General features: G+C 35.0%; 1 protein-coding gene across 1 annotated transcript in view; it reads left to right on the forward strand.

Annotated features, from left to right (window-relative positions):
- LOC109860483 (laminin subunit beta-1-like) overlaps positions 1-9,694 on the forward strand; it is a 13,403-nt gene extending 3,709 nt beyond the window's left edge. The window contains exons 2-3 of the mRNA XM_020439583.1: positions 4,331-5,442; positions 8,073-9,694. Of these exons, the coding sequence (XP_020295172.1) occupies positions 4,331-5,442; positions 8,073-9,041 (2,081 nt within the window). The 3' untranslated portion in view covers positions 9,042-9,694. The remainder of the gene's footprint in view (positions 1-4,330; positions 5,443-8,072) is intronic.
- The last annotated feature ends 5,416 nt before the right edge of the window (positions 9,695-15,110 follow it).

Raw genomic sequence — 15,110 nt, forward strand, 5'->3', positions numbered from 1 at the left:
AACTATTGCGAATCTAGCAAAATGGTATAGGACTTTTCACCTCAGTTTTATTCCTTCTACCTGCCTACGAGCGATGTTAAACCAATTCTGGGACACCCTGTATATTAATTAAACGCATTATGTTAAAACTAACAAATATAAAATCATTGTATCAATAGTAACGTAAGTTTTACGAGATATTACAGATTTTGTAGAATATACGTTTATCTTCGAATTCATCTTCTTTTCCATTCTCTCTGTTTTTCTCAATTCTTAACAATAGGAAAATATTTATTTCTTTATTTTTTCCAAGAAAAGAATATAAACATTTGTAGCACCTTTAGACCAATGGTGTTTTCTAATTTGCATATACTAACTTACGTTACAATCTAAAACATAATAAAAGTATTAATTGTGAAATGAATAATATAATATATATATATAATTATTAATATTGACTTAGTTCTTCGTGGTGGTTTTTTTTAGTGATTACTCTCCCTACGTTCTATCTCTTGAACTCTCGCAACTTCTTTCTCTCTCTTTCTCTCTCTCTCTCTCTCTCTCTCTCTCTCTCTCCTTTTGCCTTTCACTCTTTCTATTTCTTTCTCTTACTCTCTTTTCCCCTCTTTTTCATTGTCTCTCATTTGATCACTCTCTCGCATCCTTTCTCACTCTCTCTCGCACTCTGTTTCACTATTTCTCGCACTCTCTCTCATTCTCTCTCGCATTCTCTCTCACTTTTTCTCACTCTCTCCCACTTTTTCTCACTGTTTCTCGCACTTTCTCGCACTCTCTCTCACTTTCTCTCGCACTCTCGCTCACTTTCTCTCGCACTCTCTCGCATTTTCTCTCACTCTTTTTTCCACTCTCTCCCACTTTCTCTCACTTTCTTTTATTCTTTTTCATTCCCTTTCATTCTCTCTCTCACTTTCTGCTACTCTCTCTTTCATTCTCTTTCATTCTCTCTTTCTCCCTCTCTCTCTTTTTCTCTCGCTCTCTCTTTCTCTCTCGCTTTCTCTTTCTCTCGTTTTTTTTCTCAGCACATTATAATTCTCTTCCTTATCTTTCGTTCAACTTGCTCATGACGCCATCTCTTGAAAGCAGTAGTACTAATGCACACATTCCTTACACATTGGAGACGAGGTCCAAACATGATAAAATTTTATATAGTTTGAAGAAAATGTGTAATATCGTCAAACAAAATACGGTGACAAAAAAACACATAAATACTTTTTTTTTAATTTTTGTAATCCGAATCGATTGAGACTAAAAAGAAGTCAATCGGTTCAGTCGTTAGTGAGATATGAATATTTTATATTTCACAATTTCTTTCAAAAAGCGATATTTGCGTATAATAGGCACGGTGCGTCTCGCGCAGTTCGTGCGCCACTTTGTTGCGCGTAAACTTGACGCGAGGCATTACCGTGCCTCTTGATCTAGTGGGCAAAAATCAAAGGCATAAAATTTGAACACACCGTATCGTATACTGCACAATTAAATGGTACGGCTGAGAGAATAAACAGATCGTTACTAGAAAAGACTAGATATATGTTATTTGTTTGAATTTTATCAGGTAATTTATTGTATTCGACGCAGTGTTCGTTTGTGAAACAAGAAATGTATATTCTGACAAATATTTCGTACAAAACGTTATATTAGAACGATATAATAAACGCAGAATTTAATCACCCGTAAGCCTTTTCTAACATCTTGTTGTCGGTATCACAGCAGAGAAAAAAGTGCCTGGTCCTCGCGTTTTCGCTCGCACGTGCTGTCCCCCTTAAGCGCCACGATACCCCTTCTTCTCTTCGTACAATATTGTCGCAGCGGGCGTTTCAAAACTTATTTTCTATTGTAACATTATTTTGTTTGAAGTTTGACAGAGAAATGTGAGGTGAAGAAGAATGTTCTGACTACAGCATATTTGTTGAATAGAGTCTAAGTGTTACAGTTGATTTAACTTTATCGGAGAAATGTAAAAAAACGCTTAATCTATTGAAAATGCAAATTTTTGATACCACAGTATTTGCTCAAATTGTGAAACTATTAAAGAAACTAAACAGTCGATCACGAGAATATAAGTTTGTTGGTTACAGAATAAACGGATACTGTCTCTGGAATCCTGAAGAAAGAAAAATTTTTGTAGTTAAAAACGATGTGTTTACTAAAAACGAAGAAAACAGGTTATTAGAAAAAGAAAACTCAAGTATACCATAATTTACAAACAGACTAAGAAGAGACAGATCAAAAAGACACTGAAAAAGAAAACAGCAATAATAAAGAGATAAACCAAGAAGATAACAATGATGAAGAAGATAATAATTGTAAAAAAATTATGAAGAAACAGATCAAAACAGTGAAAATAAAGAAGACAATAAATTATTTTGAATACGTAATAAAATAAAACTACTATAACGATATTTTTCGTTCTTTTCCTTCTTTTTGCTTTCCCAATGTTTCTCATTGCAACAAATTTTTGGTGATAACTCCGCAATATGCACAATAAAAAATGGTTCAAGTAACTGTTATTTAGTTTGATGACATCTTTTAAAATAACAAAAATTTAATACCACTTTCTATTTAGAAAAATGTTGAACGGCTCTTTTTCTTTTATAGCAGTTGCTTCCAAAAACATCTGTTACACACTAAAAGATTAGCTCCACTGAATCATTTAATTTAAAACAAAAGTTTTGTTGATATCTTTATTAGATTTTGAGAAAACAGCTTGTAACATTTTATTCGGGACACTCTGTATATTACTTTTGATATACAAGGTAAAACAAAGTATCTAAATATCTCAGAAAATATGTTTTACAGAAAAGTATTTCAGACAAAAATAGTATAGTGTAAAAAGATCTATTTACTGAGATTGCATTACTGTGATCTTAGATTGCGCCGTCAAAGTCAGGTCAAGGTCACATCGATTTTTCTAAATGGAATTCTTTATTTTTTAGTGCAGATTCTTATAGCCTAACTCAAAAACTTTCCAAAACACTATAATAAAGTTTATTTTCATTAAGTACTTTTTGATTTATGAGGTTTGATTATTAGAGTATTGCGGGTATTAGCATTATGTATTGGTGTTATCATTCATTTCGAATGTTGCTTTATCCAAAAAAAACTATGTTGAATAAGAAGTTAGGTTCTTTGTCAATTCTCTGCATTATGAACTCACAAAATTCGTTTTGATCGAAATCATCTTCATAGAAAAAGTACCGGCAGTACTCTAATATTCAACTCTCATAAATTAAAAAAATTCTTAATGAAAATAAACTTTATTTTAGTGTTTTGGAAAGCTCTTGAGTTAGGCTATAAGAATCTGTACTAAAAAATAAGGAATTCTATTTAAAAAAAATCGATGTGACCTTGACCTGACTTTGACGGCGCAATCCAAGGTGACAATAATGCAATCAGTAAATAGATCTTTTTAAACTATACTACTTTTGTCTGAAACACTTTTCTGTAAAACTTATATTTTCTGAGATATTCAGGTACTTTTTTTTCACTCTGTAGAATAAAAAAACTAAAAACTTAAAATATATATATATATAAGAAAAATAGAAAAAGAGTTTATTAATTATTCAAAATAAAACCTATTTTATATTATGTTAACGCATACGTACAGCAATGTATGTAAAATCCGACGAACTTATGTTACACCTATATACATATATGAAGTATGTAACCAATATGAAATAAAATATAAATTTTTTTAAAACCCAAAAATGCATAAACACATAAAAAGTAGACACTTTAGATATTTTTGTTTTTATAATAAAAAATTTGGTAATTATACACAACACCTAGGGAATCATCTCCGATTTCAATAATTTTCACATATATGGTATCAATGTCATTGTCCTGAGTAATGGTATGAAGGTTTTAGGTCGCCCTCGTTGTTTATTAAAAAAGTATTAATAAAAAAAATATAATGAACAATATGCAATTTCTGGATATCATATATATGAATATATGTTTTGTGTGTGTGTGCACATGTATTTGTATAAAGTATACGCTTTCGTACTATGTTGTATCCTACAAGATCGCTAGTTCTTAAAAAGTTATAAAAAAAGACAAACAACGAGCGCGGCCTAAAACCTTCATAATATCACTCAAGACAATGACTTTGATAACATATGTGAAAATTATTGAAATTGGGGGTGACTCCCTAGATGTATATAATTACCAAAAATTTTAACAATAGCTTAAAAAACAACTTTTTAAGCCAAGATACTTTTTTATAATTGTTTAATTTCTATTTCTACTCTCTTGAAGAAAAGTAGAAAATTTTGTTTAAATCAGTCTTTTCTAACTACATCGAAAAAAAGAAAAAAGAAATTGTATGAAGTAGATGATAAAAAATATGTGTTTGTCTTCAGATGCAATCCTTTCGACGGCACATGTGAGTGTAGGCCGGGATTCGGTGGCAGGCGATGCAATGAATGCCAAACGAATTACTGGGGAAATCCTAACGTGGAGTGTTATTCGTGCGAGTGCGATGTAATCGGCTCTGCTAGCCAGCAATGCAACAGAGAAACTGGAGAATGCATTTGTCACAAGGGCATCGGCGGTGAAAAATGCGATCAATGCGACCGCGGCTATCACGGCAAGGCTCCTCAATGCAGTCCCTGCGGCGAGTGCTTCGACAACTGGGATTTGATATTGAATGGTCTCAGAAATAATACAGATGTCATTATTCAGGAAGCTTCGAGAATACAAAAGGTCGGAACGACCGGTGTGTATAGCCAAGAGTTTGATGACATGGAAGAATCTTTGAACAAAGTCCGACATCTAATTAGCAATGCAACTATCGAAAGTCAAGATCTGGATGCATTAGATTTATTAGCTGAAGAATTGGCGAAAAATATATCTGATTCAACGCAACAGTTAGAAGAAGCAAACAATCTTCTGGAGAATCTCAGTCAGCGAGTTAACCTTGGAGATGTCGCACTGAAAAAATTGAAAATCAGAACAAATAGTTTACATGAGCTTACCGTCGAGTTGCGCAAAAATGCTACTAGACTACAAGAGGAGAATGTACAGGGTGCTCTAAATGTGACTCAACAGATGGCCGAGCAGTCGAAACAGGCTGAAAAAATGGCAAATGACACTAGCAATGTTCTGGCCGATGCGGAGCGATTTCGTAAGCATACCGAAAATCTTTTAGCAAAAAATCGCGTATCTGTAAACGAGGCTCAAGCAAAAAACAAAGAATCAATAATTAAGTTAAACGAAAAACTAAAGACATTTGATATGGCTTTGCCTGAGTTAAATCTGCGAATGTGCGGCGACAATGTAACGGATTGTAGCACTGTTTGCGGCGGTGCGGGCTGTGGTTTATGCGGAGGATTGTCTTGCGATACAGGTGCGGTTACCAAAGCTAATCAAGCTTTAGAAGCTGCTAAAAAGCAGACTGCTGAAATCAAAAAACATAAAGATGCGGCTGAACAATTGTTACGTAATGTGAGTATCTATTTGTTTATTATTATATATTAGATCAGAGAAAGCGTGTGCAAATAATCAGAATTGATTCTATCAATTTTGATTGTTGCTTCTTTTCTTGACAAGTTGATTCAACTTGTCGGGATCAGGCAATTCAACTAAACTTTCTTTTGTTTTCTTAAACTTTTTGTAACATACTAGCACAACACAAGCGCACACTACGCGCACGCTATTATTTTTATTTGAACGTGTTCTGTCAGTGAACACAATCTATCGCAATGACAGCTAATATACATTAGAGAGCCTCTCAAAAAAGAGAGTCGCAAACTCGTGACGTCACAGTCGCTTCTGATTGGACAGAGAAAAAAGTTGTAGTGACGTTATGAGTTTGCGATTCTCTCCCTGACAGGCTCTCTAGTTTACATACGTACAACATGAATCGAGAAACGTCACCAAGAGACATCTAATCAGCGTCGCGAAAAAGAAACAATATACAGGGTCATCGAAAAGTATTGGACCCCCCTAATATCTTCAGTTAGAATGCATTTTGGAGACAATGTCCAATAGCAAGGTTGTATGATTTCAAGCGAGGAGTAAGATGATGACTTTGACTTTGATCTTGACCATGTCCTTTAAGGTCATTTCAAGGTCATCCTTATTTTTTTAAATAGAATTCCCTACATTTTATTGCATATTTTTATAGTTTATCTCAAGAGCTTTCCAAACAACTATAATAAAACATTTTTTCATTACGTACTTTTTGAGTTATAAAGGTTTGAAGTTAACAATTTTTTGACACAAAATGTAAAATATCTTGTAAAATATTATTTAGTTTTCAGTAATCATAACCTTAATACTTTTGTGCGCGGAATAATGAGACCAATTAATTGGTCATCAAAAAGTGTCGGATCCCCCTAATATTTTCAGTAAGAATGCATTTTGGAAAAATAGGCTACTGCGGAAAACAGCTCGAAGATGATCGCGAGAAGTTGCTCAAATGCGTGATGTCCGAAGACGTTAGCGAGAATCTGCTCGAAAGCGTTGGCGGGGCCGATCTTTATTCTCTCACTCTCGCAGGCACCAATGTACGAGCTCACACGCCACTCTTGTGTGGACTCACACGCCACTCTTGCCTTAACTGGCCAGAATCACATGCCACTTAACAAATTGTTAATTTCAAACCTTTATAACTCAATAAGTACGTAATGAAAAAATGTTTTATTATAGTGTTTTGGAAAGCTCTCGAGATAAGCTATAAAAATATGCAATAAAATGTAGGGGGTTCCATTTAAAAAAATAAGGTTGACCTTGAAATGACCTTAAAGGACATGGTCAAGATCAAAGTCAAAGTTATCATCTTACTCCTCGCTTAAAACCATACAACTTTGCTATTGGACACTTTCTCCAAAATGCATTCCAACTGAAGATAGGGGGATCCGATACTTTTCGATGACCCTGTAGAATCGATTCTGATTATTTGCACACGCTTTTTTCTGGTTTGATCTGATGATGACTGATGATGAAAAAGAGTTGTTTAAAATCTTGTTTTATATGCACTCTACTAGACAAGTTTGAAATAAAAAATGTATAAAAATTATTAAAATAGAAAAATATTTGCATGCAATGATAATTGCAAAAGTTAAACTTTACTTGTTTAAATAAAATGACAAATATTCGCCCCCCGCTTCGATAAGCGGGGAGAAGATGCGCACCTATCTTTTCTGTAGTGCTTCGTGACGCGGTGGGGCATGCGGTGCGGCGCGCGCAGTGCAGGAAAACAATCGCTAGGCTCAAGCAGTGATGAAAGATTTGACCGGTCAGCACCAAGAGTGGGAGCTACTGGGAGACGCACACAAACGAGAACCGCCGTCCGGGTGCGTGACGTCACCACCTCGGCGCTCTTGGTGCTGGCCGGTCAAATCTTTCATCACTGGACTCAAGGCGGTGTGCGGTAAAGCGGGCGGTGCGTGTTTCGTAACGCGGGAACGCACAGTGCGAGAAAACACACGACTCTGCGTGTGTTTACAGTCTCAATGTCTTACTTGGCGCCGTGTTTTTTGCCGAGTTTTTCGCCGGGGCAAGTCGTTGGTCCCGGCAGTAACGCTGCGAAGAATCGCATTGTTACATGTATATTTAGTTGTAGAATCTATCTTTACTTCGAGTGTTGTAGTTCCTTTCAAGAAATTTAAAAAACAAACTGTTTGCAGATATATTCTTAAGACTATAAATATAGAAAACTATAAATATAGAATATTTTTAAGAAAATCTAAAAGATCGATATTTTGGCAGTTTTAACTAGGCTCTTTTAAGTTGTGATCTTAAGTGATACGGAAAAGAATATGTAAGACTGTTATTTGGTTTAGCTTTTTAATTTAGAAAAATATTTTTATTTTTCATAAACTTAATTTTTGCGGTACATAACAATGTCTCAATAACAACTTATCTCACATTGTAGTTGGCGCGCGCTCGCCACGCAAACCCACATATGTATTATTGTGTGTGCATACACGCATATATTTATTACTTAATTAAAAGAGAATAATAAAACATTTGTTAAACTTTTCTTGATTTTTTCTGTGATTTACAAATTTCTTCATATTTTTTGCAATTAGTGTTTGGTTGTTATGATTAATTTTGATTAATTTTCTCAGATGAGTCAAATCAAACAAGAGTCAGCAGCAGCTAGATCTAACGCACAAGATGCTTTTAATTATGCATGGGATGCGCGAAATCGTTCTGACAAGATCAACAAAGATCTCTCAGACATAACCAAACGTATTTGGAGTACTTTAGACGAAGATCAACCTACACCGTCTATGGTACGAGATCTTGCATATGAAGTGTTAGAAAGGAACATTCAACTGGAGCCGGACAAAATAACGAGATTAGCCGATCGCATCAAGAGTATCGTAGGGTCTCTTACCGATTCTGAAAAAATTCTTACTGATACCAAAAACGACCTTCAACTCGCTTATGATCTTGAGGAACGTGCCAATCGCATTAAAGAAATAGCTATCAAAAAGCAAGCTCTAGCAAGTAAAGTAAATCTATTGTTGAACGATGCACAGAAAGCCCAATATATAGCGCAAGAAACAATTGATAAAGCGGAAGCTGACGTAGACAAATCTCAGAAAGACTTAATAGAAATCGCAGATGTGACCAAAGCCGCTAATTTCCAGGCAAATAACACCACTCAGTCAGTAGAGGCTCTAGAAACTCGTTTAAAGCATCTTCAGCAGCAATTCGCGAAACAGAATTTTATCTTAACAGAGATCGGCGCAGAGGTAAAAAGAGTGACTGATGAAGCACAAATCGTTGATGGTAAGACAAAAAAGCTATCGGAAGAATACAAGCAGGCGGACGAGTCCTTAAACCAGCGTGTGAACAAGAGTAAGGGCGATATTCATCGAGCAAAGAGACTTTTGCAACAAGCTTCCGAACTGACAGCGGATACTTCAACCAAGTTCAAGGATTTGGACGGTATGGAGAACGTCTACAGAGATAATGAGCGAGTACTAGCGGATCTCATGGGTGACGTGGATGCGCTAACAGCGGAGATAGAAAAACATTTAGGAGAGATTGAGAAAAAGTCACAGTGGTACAGACAATGTTCCGCTTAAAATTTATAATTAGTATTAACACATATATTTTGATTGCATTATGTCCGTAACGTATGAACATGTGTGAAATTGATAAATATTTCTATTTCTTATTACATCATATATACTATTTTTTTACAAGATTTAGAATCATTTGCTAATTGAGCAAGATATTTTTTATTATATATTTATATTGTATATTGCTGCAAAATGTTTAAATTTTCGGTGCTTCATACTTGTGCAATAACTGTCAAGAGTCTAGTAGAATAAGGAAATTGTCTTTAGAGATAAATTATTGTACTTTCTATCTACATTATAATAGATAAATATAGCGTAGTATGTATGCCTATATGTATGTGTATGTATGTGTATATTAATTCCTATATCTTTACTTATCTTAACTCTTGACTCATATATTAGCATAGCTTATTATTATAAGCCAGATGTGAACTAGTTTAGTTTTTGATATTTCTGATAGTACTTCAGACAAAAATTTTTAAAGACAGGTGTACATATGATGCATTTATCTATTAGAGAAACTACTTTTAGATGTTGTTATATGAGATTATCTTTAAGGATTAATTTACTTACTTTACTGGATTCTGCATATACATATTTTTTTTCGAAATACTTCAGAGAAGATTATTATTAGTCTCATAGATATGACTAGCCGACAGACCAGAAATAAATTTCAATAAACACGACTTTCAAAAACAGATTTTGTTAAATGCTGACGACATCAAAACTAAGAAATGTGACAGATCTGCTCGAGACTTGCTGTGAATTTATCGATGATGATAATATTAATAGATTTGTTGACAAAACATAGATGTGTTTTGTAAATGATCACTGATCTGTTGCGATATTTTGCTCGAATTCGCAGCCAATCTGTTTGTAAATTGCAATTTTGTTATAAGTTGTTTTGTGATTTTAGAATATGTGACCAGCTGGTCTGTCAATCTCTGTGACTGTGAATCTAGAAGTTCTCGAGTTTCAAATCCTACTATTTGAATTTCTTCAAGCTGATCTCCTTTTATCGTATTAATTGGTTAAAAAATAAACTATCGAGTCTCTACATTTGCTTCTTTAAAAACAAAACCTGATAGCCTTTTGCATAAAGTGTCAAGCTTCAGATGGAAGGCAACTTTTTGAGATTTAAGTAAATGCCAATAATACACAATATGATATGCTCCTGATTTGGTCATGAGCTATGTTTTGAAGAACTATTATTTCTACTATATATTCTTATTTATTATATATCCGTAAAAAATTTATATATAGTTTCATCAAACTTGATCACTTTCTGCTACCCTAACAGGCACATTTGTGAAAATATTGCACAAAAATGGCATCATGAATGGCAACGATTTTGCAATGATTGCACTAAGATGATTCGCCATAACGCAACAGTTTTGTCGAAATAAAATTTTGTAAATAATATTTGTCAAAAATTACGAAAAAGTCGTTATGCATTTCTACAGTATATATCTCCAATAGGCAAATTGTGAAAATATTGCACAAATATGACATCATGAGTGACGACGATTTCTTGCATTTCTTCATATGCAATCATATTTCTACATATTTTTTAAACATCACATAGCTGAGTTTCTTTTCTCAATTATTAGACAATTTCTTTATGAAATTAATTTTGCAAATATACTGCTAAGATGATTCGCCATATCATTATTCTTTTGCCGAAATAGTATTTGGAAAATAATTTTGCAAACAACTACAAATATTTCAGAAAAGATCAATGTTTTTACATCTATTTCCTAAAATACGTCTGTATAATTGCAAATTACAATTTTAGTGCAAGATTTCGTCACATAATTTTGTAAATGGTTTCCTATCAGGGTACCACCTTACTATCAAATCTATGTTCCATAAATCTGCTACAGTTTTAATATCGCGAATATTTGACAAAATCTGTATTTGATAAACTTGTCTACCAGAGATAAATGCAAAAAGAACTTGTATACGTATCAGTTATACATAATATGTTATTTAATTTGTAACTATCAGCAAATGATATTTTTTGAGATTTTAGCTTCACTAAGTTTTCTTTCAATTTTGTAACTTTTGTAATTTTACATTGCACCCGATCACACATGCGCGCGCGCGCGCACGCACGCACGCACGCACGCACGCACGCACGCACGCACGCACGCACATATATATATATATATATATATATATATATATAAAAGTGACTGTTAACTGTATCACACACATACACATTACTCATAAATAAATGGAGGAGGGATAAGTTCTAGGTGCGCACAAAACTATTGAGTACAGTTTCAAACAGACACTATCAAAAAGGGACACATGACAATCTTAATCGGACATATTAAGCACCATACTTGATAGAGTTATTTAGACAATGGCATTCAAACACAAAGAAACAATTCGGACACATTATATAAAGATGCATTTTTTTAAGTATCAACAAAAAAATCGTCACTTGTTTATTAAAAAATTCTTAACAAAATTTCGTAAATAGACTAACGTTTTCCGACAAAAAGTATTAAAACAAGATTACTTTTTTATGTCTTTTTTGTATCGTACAATATTGTAAATGTAAATAGAGCAGAAGCAAAGTATCTCTCTTTGTATCTTCTCCTCTAGCTTACCCCAAGTTGTCATAATATTAACATATATCGATAAGCGATACGTATCGTGACTTTGTTAGTGATTCTGTTGTTTATTGTCCAATTGGAACTGCGTTTGATTGAGACTGTCTTGTATCCGTTGCAGCTTAGGTCTGATTGAAACTTGTCCAATTAGCATACTCTGTCGTCTCCGTTTTATTTTGTACTCATCTAAATCTTCTCCTAGAGAAAAAGGATATTGAGTCGAAAAGTTCTCTACCATTTTGCGAGTAATATACCTTGGATAATGCTACTGCTGACATTACTACAACTTTCAAGTTTTATAACTTGAAACATATTTAATAAAAACATCACTTAGTGTTTTAAAAACGTTTCGATTTTACTTACAAAAATAAACAATAAAAAATAGAGGTGTCTATTTAAGAGTTTTTTGTTGACCTTGACCAAACTTTTTAAAAAGATGCTGAACCGTCCTATTTTATCAACCTAACTTAATAATACGATTATATTTTTCAAGTTTTTGTCAAACTTACTGCACAAATTAGGAAACAGTCTTCAAAATTAAAAAAAATTTAAAGACGCTGCACGCAATAAATGTTTCTGAAACACAAATATTTTTTATCAAGAAAATTGACTATGTTATATTATATTGTATATCTACAGATTTAAAAGTTTATATATCAAATCATACAGTGACAGATATAACTTTAAAAATATTACGAGATAAAAGAACAATTTCAAAATCTGCAGTAAAAGAATATATCAAAACTGTAATTATACAAACACAAAAATTAGCTTTTCTGTCAAAACAGCACTACTTAGGTTCAAAATTTCACACCAGAGGGATTGTTGCGTTCAGTAGAACGACTGCTTTAAATGTAATTAGCTCTTACTTTTAGATCCAACCAAATCTAAAAGAAAAATGGACAAACCGAACAAGGGATAAGGAAAGAGATACATATGTCTATCCTTGTCCTTAATCCGACAGAGAACGTTACCTTTTAGACAGTGTAGCGGCTGAAGCAGCTGATTCGAAGGTCACTCGTCGTTTCAGCATCTTTTTAAAGTTATTCAAAGCTTAAATAAATATCACTAGCTGATAGATTTTTGTAGATGATCGTTTTGGAACCTTTGCTACGCAATGTACATATACATGTACGGACATATCAATCATACTTTTTTGTTTTTGTAGCAAAAAAACAGAATTTTATGATTTCTTTCAGTAGTATAGTGAAACATTATTAAAAAATCAAAATATATGTATTAAAAAAGAACTTATATATATATTCTGATATGGTAAAATTATATATATTCTATGTACTATGTAAGTGAAATAAGTGGAATAAAAAAAACTGATTGATATATCGATATATTTATTTTTTTATAAAACATATTTTTATCTTATTTTTTATATTCTATTACTGTAGTAAAAATGTAGTTCTTATTTTTGCTAATTTTTGAGTTAAAATATTTTATCATTTTTGTTAAGAAAGTGATTTGATTCTGTGCTAAAACTATAGTTTGATTTTTTATTATAGTTTAAAATGTTCTTTGATAAGTATGTTTATAAACTTTATAAAAATTTTCTGCGCGGTGTTTTTTAAGTTATTAAAAAAAGTATTTAAGAGATATTGTATTATCAGAAAATTTAAGAATTGATGCAAGTCAGATACAAGTATTCTTGTATTAAATAAAAAACAGATAAAAAGTCCATTCGAGCCAATGTTCACAGTTTTGAGACGTACAAGCTCTTGCTGTTGTTGTGCACATTTTCTTAAACGCAGCAGCACGTTATAAGCATCTGAAAAATGTGCAAATTGATTCGAGACAATACACAAAGTGTTGATGTTGAGATCGGGGGAAGAAGGATAGGGTTGAAGAGACGAGAACTTTTTTGCAGGCAGAGATATTCCGTTTATTCGTAGATTAACTGTACAAGTGATAGTTTTGTCGCAGAGTGCTCGCAACTCTTAACAGTCTGCCTATACCTGCGATCGATCTTTTAAAGATCGATCGCGACGAATCAGCACCAAGTCAGTAGTCTAATGCGATTGTGATAATCGTACTTAAGCCGCTGACAGTGCACGCTACGTTGTATTTTCGCAATTATAGTCGCGCATACTTTACTTATTATTTGCTCAGTAACTAACATTTTGTTGCTTGCAATTTTTCTTACTGACTCGGGTCAGTTGAGCATTAATAGTAACTTCCGTTAATTGCACAATGGCCCGATCGAAATTCCTAATTGATTTCACAATAGTGTATTTAACTTTTAGTGAAAGCTACTATGTTGGTTTAAACAACTATTCGACTATTTTTTCACAATTTTATATATATATAGTGAAACACAAAGCCCGAAGCACGAGCAATCCTAAGATTGATTGGTTAATGGGTAGAAAAAGCAAGCGTTTTGGTCAAAGTTCAAAATAGTTGTATTTTCGGCTTTTGACTGTTGTGTTTTTAGTCAATCCTAGGAGTAACTAACACGGCTAGTTAAAGTTAAAATCTAAAAAATCTTTTTTTTATTACTTCGAACTTTGACTAATCAATCCTTTTTTTTAATGAGGGGAAATGCGTTATGCACCTCCGCCCTGTGGGAATTTGGACGGGGAGTGTGGGACTCGCACCCACTAAAACCTCTCAATGGCCTCCACCGGACTTAGTGAGGGAGCCTGTTGCAGCCAACAGGCTATTACATCTCCAGGCCCCCCCTAGTCCAAGACATGTCCACATAGGACAACGCCCCCTATTACCGTCGCCTTTGGGGTTGCGGCAAAAGGAGAGGGCCATAGCCCTCCTCGAACCACCCCTCCCTGAGGACTTGTGCAATGGCGTGGCAAGTTCCCCAACTTGCCACACCAAGTCCCCGCTCCCCGTGACCGAAATCAAGAAGGGTCAATACAATTCATTCGTATCCCCTACCCGCGACCAAGCAGCCCCTTGACAGGGGCTGGGTCCAGGGGTCACGCCCAAGCCATGACCCCTTTACCCCGTGCACGGAAACTGCCCCCAAGCCGAGCCTATTTGCTCGACTTGGAGGACTTAGGTCCCGGTTTCTGTCTTCCAATTGGGGGGGAGGCTGACTCACCTCCCCTCTGCCGCTTGAAAGAGGGCTTCTTAGTGAAGCCTCCCCCTGAACCCGGCGCTTTTTGCGCCGCACCCTTGGATGCCCGGGGCCCAGCGACCTTGCGGTCTCTGGCCCCAGCCAAACTTCTTTTGAGGAGAGGGGGAGGCACCGCGCCGTCACCACCCCCCTTTTCTCCAGTCTCCGGCTCTTCCCGGTGACCGGAGAGCCCCTTACCTGGGGCGGGGGTCACAGCAGTCTCCTCCCCTCCGACGGGCTGCGTGCTCTCAGAGAAGGCGGACAGGAGAGGAACATCCTCTCGCCCTTCGCCCTCCTCCGGCCACAACCGGGCCAAGCCTTCCTCCGGGGAGAGGAGGTATACCCCCTCTCCATCCTCCTCTCAACCGGAAG

Source organism: Pseudomyrmex gracilis, unplaced genomic scaffold (genome assembly GCF_002006095.1).
Source record: "Pseudomyrmex gracilis isolate BER0280 unplaced genomic scaffold, ASM200609v1 scaffold_398, whole genome shotgun sequence".
Classification (NCBI taxonomy): Eukaryota; Metazoa; Arthropoda; class Insecta; order Hymenoptera; family Formicidae; genus Pseudomyrmex; species Pseudomyrmex gracilis.